At 35.9% G+C, this 12,541-nt stretch overlaps 1 protein-coding gene across 9 annotated transcripts in view; it reads right to left on the bottom strand.

Annotated features, from left to right (window-relative positions):
* Positions 1–244: 244 nt before the first annotated feature.
* The window catches only part of LOC149829887 (Rhodanese/Cell cycle control phosphatase superfamily protein), a 114,318-nt gene continuing 102,021 nt past the window's right edge, over positions 245–12,541 (bottom strand). For 6 of the 9 annotated variants that reach the window (XM_090016140.1, XM_090016139.1, XM_090016143.1 and 3 more), the window contains 2 exons: positions 9,380–9,438; positions 245–570 (listed from right to left, as the gene is read on the bottom strand). In XM_090016140.1, the coding sequence (XP_089872266.1) occupies positions 330–570; positions 9,380–9,438 (300 nt within the window). In that variant the 3' untranslated portion in view covers positions 245–329. The remainder of the gene's footprint in view (positions 571–9,379; positions 9,439–12,541) is intronic. The other 3 variants (XM_090016145.1, XM_090016144.1, XM_090016147.1) reach the window with 1 other exon arrangement.

Here is a 12,541-nt window from a genome sequence, read left to right as displayed (position 1 = left end):
ATGTTAGGCGATCCTTTGATCCCATCTCCTTATGTGCTGCAACTTTTAAAACGTGTGGATGTCATTATGTCAGTCTCTTGAGGCTGATTAATTCAAAAATATTGCCTCAGTTTGAATGGTGTTTTATTTATGCATTTTAACGTTTTGTTTCCAATGCAGGGTTAATTGTTTAATCAGCTTGATATTGCAAGTGAAGGCTTGGGTGGCAGAATTGTTGTTGTTATGGCTGAGAAAGACAATGAAATGGTGAAACCTTGTAAGAGGCTTATTAGGTGTTACATTGCAATGAACATTTTACATAACAGAAATTTGGTAGCAGTCCACATACATTATGCTTCGGAGAGATCCAAATTTTCATTCAAAGATGATGGAGCAGAGTCACCTTGGGAGGTGTCTTGTACATCCTCAAGTTCAAGCGGCAATGAACCATGTTTTGCTGCTGCTTGAAGAACCCTGTTTTGGACAGCTGTTGTTGATGGTGATGTTGGCAAACCATTCTTGTTAGGTTCCAATGTGCTCATGGTTGATGCGAGTGCTTGGGCTCCCAACCGGATGGGAGAGAGCAATAAACTGCAGACAAGGTTATAGCCATGAGATTTTTTATCCATGCATGCATGTTGACTGTTTGAGAAGGGCATCCTCATACCAGCACACACACACACACACAATCATGTACATATATATAGATAAAAGAGTATTTGGTACCATAGTGGTTAAGAAACCCCTAGGTGGAACTCAGTAGCAGGCTATTTTGACCAAATCTAACACCATGCATATGTTCAGCATGGTGAAAATAGTAGGAGTCAACTCTTGGATCGTATTTTTCGATGTTAAAGTGTGATTTTATGAGGGTTCAGTATTTGGTACATTGCAGGCAGCAGTGTTGTGAAAACCGTTGAGGCGTAGCGAGGCGCTCCACCAAAAACCAAGGCGAGGCGTAAAGCGTAAGCCTCAAAATTTTTTTTGAAAACTTTAAGGTCGTATGGCCTAACCAAAAAAAGTGGAAAATATATGAGATTAACCAAAAAAAGTTAAAATATACTAAGAAACAGATTACATAACTGAAATAACTGGAAAATATATGAGATTAACCAAAAAAAGTTAAAATATACTAAGAAACAGATTACATAACTGAAATAACTGGAAAATATATGAGATTAACCAAAAAAAGTTAAAATATACTAAGAAATAGATTACATAACTGAAATAACTGGAAAATATATGAGATTAACCTACAAAAGTTAAAGTATATGAGATTATTCTAAAAAATATGAGATTAACATATAAAAGTAACTAAAAAACTGATTACATAACTGAAAAATATATGAGATTAACCAACAAAAGATAAAATATACTAAGAAACCGATTACATAACTGAAAAATACATGAGATTAACCAACAAAAGTTAAAATATATGAGATTATTCTAAAAAATATGAGATTAACATGTAAAAGTAACTAAAAAACTAATTACATAACTGGAAAATATATGAGATTAACCAACAAAAGTCAAAATATAATAAGAAACTGATTACATAACTGAAATAACTGGAAAATATATGAGATCAACCTACAAAAGTTAAAATATATGAGATTATTCTAAAAAATGTGAGATTAACATATAAAAGTAACTAAAAACTGATTACATAACTGAAAAATATATGAGATTAACCAACAAAAGTTAAAATATACTAAGAAACTGATTACATAACTGAAATAACTGAAAATATATATGAGATTAACCTACAAAAGTTAAAATATATGAGATTATTGTTAGATTTCATAAAACAGAGTTTATCCTGTGTGAAGGGTGAAGAACAGAGAGAGAGAGAAGGAGCTGCAGAGAAAACCTGATTCCTCAATACAGGAATTGGCTGCTACTAATGTTGTCATTATATATGTTACTAATACAAATTTAGGGTACTAAAATACCCTTTTACAAAGAGAAGAAAATACATGTGTGCCATTAATGAAAGGATACATGATCACGGGTCTGGACCGGGACCCGTGATCCAAACACGTCTTTTCACCCTCTCTCAAGTTGTGCATGGTTTTGAACCATGAACAACTTTCCTTTTAACATCCAAAACCTGTCTTTAATCAAACCTTTTGTGAATATATCAACCACTTGATCGGTGGTTCGTACAAATTCAGGCTCAATCTCCTTCTCTTCTACCTTTTGTCTCACAAAATGTTGATCTATTTCGATGTGTTTGGCACGACTGTGATAAATAGGATTGAAGGACATATTTATGGCACTTTGATTATCACATAAAAGAAGGGATCGAGAGATTGATTCTCCCACTTCTGTCAGTAAGTGCCTAATCCATTCAGCAGTAGCAGCTGCCATTGACCTATATTCGGCTTCTGTACTAGATCTAGCAACAACCTTTTGTTTCTTACTGCTCCAGGATACCAAATTCATCCCAACAAATACACAATGACCTGATACCGATCTGCGTTTGTCTGGATCTCCCGCCCAATTTGCATCAATATAGACAGTAATTTCATGTGCATTTAGTCCATTTGTCTTTTTTTTGTACAAAAGACCATCTCCAACAGTTCCTTTCAAGTACCGAAGTATCCTCTTAACCGCCTCCATATGCCCTTCACGCGACTCATGCATAAACTGAGATACTTGATTTACTGAGTAAACGATATCAGGTCGAGTAAATGTGAGATATTGCAACATGCCGATTATACTACGATATCTTGTAGGATCCCTATACAAATCTCCATCTTGGGAGCTGAGTTTCTGATGGACACTAGGAGTTCCCAAAGGTTTGCAATCCTTCATACCTGCCGTGTTGAGAACATCAATAGTGTACTTATGTTGGGTGAGAGTCATTCCTTCAGAAGTACTGTCAACTTCAACCCCAAGGAAGTATCGCAGTTTACCAAGATCCTTCATTTTGAATCTTTGATTCAAGAGATGCTTAACCTCCTCAATATGAACTTTGAAGTTCCCTGTGATGATAATATCATCTACGTATATCAATAGGAGGGTAAGTGTGTCTTGGTTCTTGAATATAAACAAAGAATGGTCAAGGAGAGAGCGCCTGAAACCATATTTTTGTATTTCCAGAGAAAAACTATCAAACCAAGAACGAGAAGCCTGCTTCAACCTATATATTGCCCTTTTTAATTTGCAAACATATTTTGTAGGACTGCCTTCTGCATATCCAGTGGGTTGTTCCATGTATACTTCTTCCTTCAAATTTCCATGTAGAAAGGCGTTTTTGACATCAAGTTGACTGATTGTCCACTGATGTTCAATAGCTAAAGATAATATGATTCTGATTGTTCCCATTTTCACAACTGGACTAAAAGTCTCATCATAATCCTGTCCCTGCTCTTGTGTAAAACCTTTGGCGACAAGTCTCGCCTTGTACCTTTCTATAGTGCCATCCGGTTTGTACTTTATTTTGTACACCCATTTCGACCCAACTACATTTCTGTCAGGTGGTCTTGGAACAACATCCCAGGTACCACACTCATGTAGAGCCTCCATCTCTTCATTCATTGTTTCAATCCATCTTTTAGAATTTGAAGCTTGGGAAAATGTTGTGGGCTCATCTTCCTTGCCCAAAGCAGTTAGAAACAGTTGGAAGTCTAGCAAAAAATTCTCAAGCTGACCCATCTTTCGATCGGGTGACGAGAGCGGGTGGATCTTCTAACATCTAAAGTAGAAGTAGATGTAGAGGGTGTATCCATTTCCTGATTAAAAATAGTGGGCGCCGCGCTTCCTCGTCGGGTATAGACAAAACCTCTATACCTTTCTATATTCAAAGGTGGCGTTGTGCTCTCCTATGCAATCAACCTATCAGCAAGCATAGTTTCCTTATCCTTCTGATCATAATCTGAAGAACAGATATTGTTAGTACTAGAGAAAAGTTCAGAGTTCAACCAAAGATAATAGACCTCGACTTTGGAATTTGATTCAGAATAATTGATGTGACGATGATCAAAGTTCAATTCGTCGAAGATAACATTTCTTGATATTTTGATGCGCTTGCTCATGGGATCATAGCACCTGTATCCTTTATAGTTATCTTCATAACCCACAAAACTGCACTTCAAGGCCTTGTCCTGAAACTTATGTCTCATTGAAGTGTCAATATGAACATAACATACACAACCAAACACGTGCAAATCATGATAGTTGGGATGAACTTCAAATAGAGAAAAGTAAGGAGACTTGTTTTCCAAAATATCCATGGGCAATCGATTTATCACATGGACTGTTGAATGAAAGGCTTCTGTCCATAGAGTAATCGGAAGATTACTATCATGCACCATGCTCATTGCACTCTCAACAATATGGTGATGCTTCCTTTCTGCAATTCCATTCTGCTGAGGCGTATGAGGGAAAGATACCCTTCTCCTTATTCCATTACTTTGAAGAAAATTAATAGTCACTTGAAGAGAATTCACCTCCCCCATCACATTGGAAGCAAAGAATATTTTCAGAAAAATGATTCTTGACAAATGAGTGAAATTTTTGGAACAACTTGAAGGTCTCAGACTTGTGTTTCATAAAGAAAATCCAAGTATAACGAGAATAACTGTCAACAAATATAAGATAATATCTAGTTCCAAACACAAAGGAAACTGGGGCATCAGAACATATAATCTCAAAGGGTCTTGAAGCTCTTTTATTGATAGAATGAAAAGGTAAAACATGACTCTTGCACAAGAAACAACTAGAACATTTGTTGTCATTGACATTCATTCCTAAACTAGACTTGGGAATGAGATTATTTGAGACAAGCTTCTGAATGAAACTACTATTGTAGTGACATAAACGCCCATGCCAAAGATTTGGCTTATTGGACTCAGAGACACTAAAAACACATGAAGGAATCTCTGAAGATGACGATGAGGAGAGCTTCAAGTTGGAATCAACAGGACAAACACGAGTAGCAGGATCTTCTTGAAAAACATACATATTGCCTTGTCGTTTCCCTTTAGCGAACGTCTCCCTCGTGTAGAGATCCTTTACAAGAACAGAAGAGGGAGTAAATTCAACTGAAGCATTGATATCATCGACAAGCTTGGAAATGGAGACAATGTTTTTCTTGATGTTAGGAGCATAAAGAACCTTTGAAAGACTGAGAGAGGACTTGGACATAGGTATGACGGAATTACCAATATGAGAGATAGAGTAGTGGGATCCATCCCCAATGACTATACTATTTTTACCAATGTAAGGAACAAGGTTTAAGAGCTTACCAGCATCACCAGGAACATGAGTCGCTGCTCCAGAGTCCACATACCAAGTACCTTGCTCATTCTGTTTCAGATTTAATCCTGCTAAGGCTGACAATAGCAACTCTTTTACTTCTCCACTGACCTTTGAGCTATCAGTTCCTCTTTTCGCTTCAGTCTGTGTTGATTTTCCTTTATTCAAGGGATTAAACCAACAGTTAGCTTTGATGTGCCCCTTTTTATTACACAGAAAACAAGTAGGAATTGGCCTTTGTCGCTGTGAGTTGGGAGCTATGTTGGGTGTAGGTAATATTCCACGGCCTCCTTGTCCTCCTCTTCCCTTAACATCATAACTTCCTCGTCCACGCCCATAAGCTACCCCTGTGGCAAGAACATCTTTCGTGCCTGTATGTATATATGGTTCTTCAGAGAACCCTTTTAAGGTCATCTCATATTGAAGTAATTTTGCACGCAGATCTTCAAATCTGGGCAGATCAGGTAAACACAATAAAGAAGTAACAATCATATGATATTCAGACCCCAATCCACTCAGAGTTTATTGTACCATATCTTTATCACTCACTGCACACCCAACAACTGCTAGTTGATCTGTGATGATCTTTAATCTGTTCAAGTATTCCATGATAGTCATGGACTCTTTTCTTAACATCTGAAATTCTCTTTTAAGAAACATAATCCTGGCCTGAGAAACATGTGAATATGTCTGAACTAATCTATCCCAAAGTTGCATGGTTGTACAGTCATCTGGAATTGCCACAAATACCTCTTATAACAACATAGAAGTAATATAAGCCACCAGCGCCTGGTCTCTTTTCATCCAAGTTACAAATTCTGAATTTCTAACATATACTGTGGTAGATGCTCCTTTATTGTCCTCTTCTTCACGTGATATAAACTCTGGAGGGATTGGAACAGATCCATCCAGATGTCCAGAAAGATCCTGACTCCTAATAAAAGGAATGATCTGCCTCTTCCAAGTCAGGAAATTAGAATTGTTTAATTTTTCAGACACGAGTTGATTAAGAAAGCTTGATGAAAGACCAGAAGAAGAAGAAAATGAATCCATGTTTCCCAATAAGAATAATATGTCCAGCACACAGCCCGATAATAACTAAAGAATGAGGATACCGAAAGGCAACTGTCAACTTCAAAGAAATTCCTGCAATCTTTTTTTTTATAGCAGTTACGCAGGTGAACTTGTTGTTTCCTTCCTTTCCCCCCTTTTTTTTGTAGAGAGACAATATCAGGCTATGTGAAGATTTGAAAGAAAGAGTCAAGAAGACAGCTGATTGTGCAAGTGAGGCTAGATTTGATTCTGATCAGATCTAAGGAAATCTGATCAAGAAAGGAAACCGATTACGTGATCAGACCTAATTCTGATCAACAAGAGAATATAGAACAAGGTTGAGAGGACGGCATGAAGTGTATTAATAACAGAGAAATGCGATCAGATCTGATTCTAATCAGGTCTGATCAAGAAGATGATGTAGAAGAAATAATTAGGGTTTAAGAGTCAAGACAGAATTGGCTGGAGTCGATTTCTAATCAGAGAAACATGATCCGATCTGATTATGATCAGGTCTGATCAAGAAGACGATGCAGAAAGTTTTGGAGTTAAGAGGGAGACCGAAAAGAGAACTCGGGTTCTCGTGCTGAGATCTGAGTATCCAGAAAGGCGTGATCAGATCTGATCGATAAGATAACGCAGAAGGTTTTGGGATTAAGAGAGAGACAGAAAAGAGAACTCGTGTTCTTGTGCTCAGATCTGATTTTGACCAGGTCTGATCAAGATTAAGAATCAGAAAAAAAAAGTTGGAATTCGATTTTTTGATTTGGAAGAAGAAGAATCTTTCTAGACATACCTTTTTGGAAGCAGTCCCGAATCCAGCTCTAGCGTGGCTTTGATACCATGTTAGATTTCATAAAACAGAGTTTATCCTGCATGAAGGGTGAAGAACAGAGAGAGAGAGGAGCTGTAGAGAAAACCTGATTCCTCAATACAGGAATCGGCTGCTACTAATGTTGTCATTATATATGTTACTAATACAAATTTAGGGTACTAAAATACCCTTTTACAAAGAGAAGAAAATACATGTGTGCCATTAATGAAAGGATACATGATCACGGGTCTGGACCCGGACCCGTGATCCAAACACGTCTTTTCAATTATTCTAAAAAATATGAGATTAACATATAAAAGTAACTAAAAAACTGATTACATAACTGAAAAATATATGAGATTAACCAACAAAAGTTAAAATATATTAAGAAACTAATTACATGACTGAAATAACTGAAAAATATACGAGATTATCCAACAAAAGTTAAAATATAGTAATATACTAAGAAACTTATTACATAACTGAAATAACTGGAAAATATATAAGATTAACCTACAAAATTCTTGTTGATTATGTCTCAGAAATCTTGTTGTAAAAAAAAATATATATATATATATATATATATATATACTTCTTTTTTTTTTTGCGGCTTGAGGCACAGAGGGTCGCGCCTTTTGCGCCTCAAGGGGCGTTTTTGATAACACTGGCAGGCAGTAAATTTTGCAACCCCTGCAAAATCTTACATAGACGTTGGAATAACATGAGCCATGCACTGATTTCTACTAACCCAAAAATATAGATCACATCTGGAGGATCAGATGTGCAAAAAAATTAAAAATACTACAGTTTTCTACTTGGGGGTTCCTTACCCATGAGTATATAGGAAAATATTTGCTAGTCATTTGTACATACAATCTAGTAAAAAAACCATTTTTTAAATGTTTTTGCAAATTTTTGGTAGATCTAACCTAATAGGTGTGATCTACATAGTTTGCTTAGTAGAGAACAGGTTTTAGATCATATATTTGCAACATGTAAGCAAGTTTTTCAAGGGCTTCAAAAATCAATGGCCAACAATGTGCCAAATTTACAAGAATAAAAAAATCATATTTTTTCGTCGAAAAAATATGATTTAAGATGTGTTTCCTAGCAAATGAAACATGCTGAACACATCTATGTGGTCAGATTAAAAATATAACTTGCATCTATGATTTTCCAACTAGATTGTACATATTGTAGATAGCAAATATTTGTTCATATATAGGGTTTGCTACCAGGTGGGTAAGGAACCCCCTAGTTAGAACTCATAGGGAGAGATTTTGACCAAATCTGACCTCATGGATGTGTTCAGTATGTTCAAAATAGTAGAAATCAACTCTTGAATCATAGTTTTTGGACATAAAAACATGTTTTTTTAAGGTTTGAAAGTTTGGGCGAACAGCTCCTTTCTAAGCTCAGGGAAGAAGACCTAGCCCAGATTGATTTCTGAGCCATCAATAACTGCAATATTTGAAACTTCAACGGGTCCGGCTATCCAGTACATTGTAAGCTGTAGATTTTTCAACCCTCATAAAATCTGACATATGTGTCAGAAAAACATGATCCAAAGGCCAGTTTCTACTAAAATTAATATGTAGATCACATCTGGAGGGTCAGATTATAAAAAACTGAAAAGAACAAAAATATTACATTTTTTTACTAGGGGATTTCTTACCCATGAGTGTAGCCAATATTATCCCATATATATATATATATATGTGTGTGTGTGTGTGTGTGTGTGTGTGTGTGTGTGTGTTAACGAGAGAGAGAGAGAGAGAGAGAGAGAGAGAGAGAGAGAGAGAGAGAGAGGTTCTTCCCCTCCTTATTCTGCCTTTGTTTTCTATAGGTGTTACAGAAAGCATACCAGATGTTTCTTTCGGATGATTAAAATAGTGCATGCATTACAACTATTCTGCATTTATTTTACACCTCAAACATGTGCTTCAGAAAGCATATTGTCAATGAAATTATTTCCTTTAATATTAGTATGGTGCCTCCCTCGGGAAATGTGAAAACACTAAGGTGGATTTTTTATTAGAAAATATTGGGGCTGAAAGTTATCCAGAAGAACATAAAAGGCTATATGACTTGCATTTATTTAGGGTTCAGGTAAGCGTATGCAAGGTGTTGCATAAAGGTACCTAATTATCTGAATTACGCAGACCGAATCAGTACTTCAAAAGAACTTGTGAAATTCATAACTGTATCATACAAATCATTTTCTAATTAAAATGGCAACAATCATATAATCTTGTACTCTAGATATGTTACCTCACATCTGCCTTTAAATCCTCAGCATCCTCATATGAAGAAACTCTTCGATAAAGTGTCTAAAGAAGCAAGATAACCACAAATGAAGAAGAAATTCAAGAAGTAATAGATACTTTCCAAAATTACATTAATAAATAAGACCATTTACAGGAGACAAAGCTAGCACAGACAGATGCCATGCCACTACACACAATAGTACTAAGTTGAAACATGTAGACTTGTGGTAGCATGAACTAACATGTTAAAATAACTTTAAAATAAGTGTTGCTCAAACCCAAATGCATTGAAAGGCTATCAAGGTTTAATATGTATCATTTGCTGAAACATTAGTTTACCAAAACCAGGAAAAACATAACTGACAGAAATATTTGTAATTTCAAGTTACGTGTGTTTGCAAGGAAAAACACACCGCATAAAACTGGACTGATGAAAATTAGTGATTTTAGAATATTCATTGGAAAACTACCCAACATTAACAATTGGATCTGGATTTGATTCGGATTTTCACATCCATATCATATTTTAGCCCGAATAAAATCCAAATCTGATTATAGGTAAATATGGATCCAATTAGCTATTATTCTATGCCAATTGGATCCAGATTCTGTAAAATCCTTTTCGATCCGAATCTGAATCTGTCTTCAAATTTGATTAGCCAGGATCCAATTCAGTTGGGTTCTATGTCACATGGGTACGGGTACAGGTGCAGGTGCGGGTATGGGAACGAAGCCTACAACACGGCAATTTCAAAAAATGAAGGTACGGGTACGAAAGGCTACAACACGGCAATTTCAAAAAAAAATGAAGGTACGGGGACACGGATATATATATATATAAAGAGAGAGAGAGAGAGAGAGAAAGTTTGGATTAAGTGTGGATCCATATTAGGGTCTATACCAAAAACCTTTTAAAAAAGCCTGTAAGGGGGGGGGGGGGGGGGGGACTGTAATTTTTGAAAAGAAAGGGGAGGGGAAGGTCCATATAAAAATAAAAATAAAAAAATCTGTAAAGGGAGGGCGGTGGCTGTATTTTTTGTAAAGAAAGAGGGGAATGAAAACTTTTTTTTTAATAAAAAGGTAGGTTGCTCTCTCTCTCTCTCTCTCTCTCTCTCTCTCTCTCTCTCTCTCTCTCTCTCTCTCTCTCTCTCTCTCTCTCTCTCTCTCTCTCAGATTGGACGAAGAAGAGGAAGAGGAGGAAGATCAAACAAAAAGGTACTCTTCCTCGACCTCTTCCTCTTTGGTCTTTTTCTTCCTTATCCTCTTCTTGTTCCTCTTTTGTCTTCTTCTTCCTTCTCCTCCTCTTCATCTTTCTCTTTAGTCTTCTTCCCTCTCCTCCTCTTCCTTTTTCTTCTTCTTCCTTCTCCTCCTCTTTCTTTTTTTATTCTTTTTCTTCTTCCTCCTCTTTCTTCTTCTCCCTTTTTCTTCCTCCCTGCCTTTCACCATCATCAAACAAAAAAAATGGTTTGGGTTGGTTTGGCTCAAGGTTGGACCTGACCCGATCCGGACCAGCACATACCCATGTCCGCAACCCATGCTGTGTCCGGTACCATCCCCGTGTCAGGCCGTGTCGACACAGGTACAGCCGCTCAATAGGCGTGTCTGTGTGACATAGGTTGGGTTCAGTAAACCCTACATCTGAACCGAATTCGACCCATTTTATACACTAAAAACTGTTAAAAAGCTTTATGTCAATGGCCAATGTCTTTCCAACTTCCAAGAAGTCCTTTCAATGTTCAATATAGATCTAAAAATTCCTTATTATTTGTCGCTGACAAAGATGTAAGCACCTATCTGAGGTTTTTTTACTGACTTGGAAACTGTAGGATTCAAATTATAGAATGATTTTAAGATTTTGAAGAGTGCTTTTCAAGATTAAGAATGGAAATATGAAGCAAAATGGTTTTTTTAGAGGGCAGAGGGGCAGGGGAGGAGTTGGGATTTTAATGAGACTATATTGGATTCTAACAGATGCTTCTCATCTTCTTTGCCCTCAGAAAAGAAAATCAACTCTCTTCCCAAGTCAATATGGAACACAAAAGTTAGATTGTTGGCCATACACAAGGATTATATTGCCCTTAATTTAGAGCTACAGTATTCACATTGAATGATAAGTAACTAATCTTAGCTTACCTAGCGTGAAATTAAAAAGCATTCTGTCGACCCAGTTTCTCATCAAGTGGAGTTTATTTTAGAAGCATGTGCATCCTTACATTTATGAAACATTCTCAAAAATATTTCACAGATTGTAAATGTACGACATCTAGAAATAACATATAATGATTCAGATATTCTCATTCTCTTCATTCTCAAAGATTATTTAAATCTTCGAGATTGATCACGTGTTATACTTTTTCTGTGCTTCTCTTGGTTTTATAATCATCTGTTATGGTTCAATACTATCATCATGTAAAAGTGAACTTCCTCGAGAAGATTTGGCATCTACATCATGAGAGTTTAACTCAGTTGCCGGACCAGTAATAAAAAATGGCAGGCTGTACCAGAATCAGAATCAGGAAGCAGTAATTTTGAATCTTTAGAGGATTTGAGACACGGGTAGGAAGTAGTATGAGGAATCATTTAGGAAATGATAAGTGAAATCATGTGAAATACTGATAAATACATGGGGGTAAGAAGAAAATTTTAAAAAATAAGATCACAATCAATAACTATATCATTCTATTAGAAATTTTCTAAATCACTTAGTTAAGAGAATAATATACAAGTATACACTCAACAACAGTACAAAATACTAAAATAAAGAACACCTTTAACAAGCTTACTTTGGATACCAAACATAGAATAATAAAAAATTTATGCAGCAATCTATGCACAGTGTATCACATTATATCATAATTATAAGGAGTTTTAGTTAAGCATCACTAATTCAGCTATTATATGATACTTTTGGACAGTCAAATATGCTAAAAATAGAAGTGTTTCACAAGTTCATACTTGTAAAATGATATATAATGCAATATAAAGTAGAAAATCCTTGATCCTTTACATTCAAAAGGAAAATTTGTGAAGCAATAACAAAATATATTCATATTATCTTAAAATTTACAAACAAAATCTAACATGAAAATAGTTTCATACTCATATCACTATTATTTTACAGTATCATGACTTGGAATTGAGATTCCCATAACTGAGAATCAGAATT

Source organism: Nuphar pumila, chromosome 8, assembly GCF_984573655.1.
Source record: "Nuphar pumila chromosome 8, dmNupPumi1.hap1.1, whole genome shotgun sequence".
Taxonomy (NCBI): Eukaryota; Viridiplantae; Streptophyta; class Magnoliopsida; order Nymphaeales; family Nymphaeaceae; genus Nuphar; species Nuphar pumila.
This window is presented reverse-complemented; position numbering and strand designations above follow the sequence as displayed.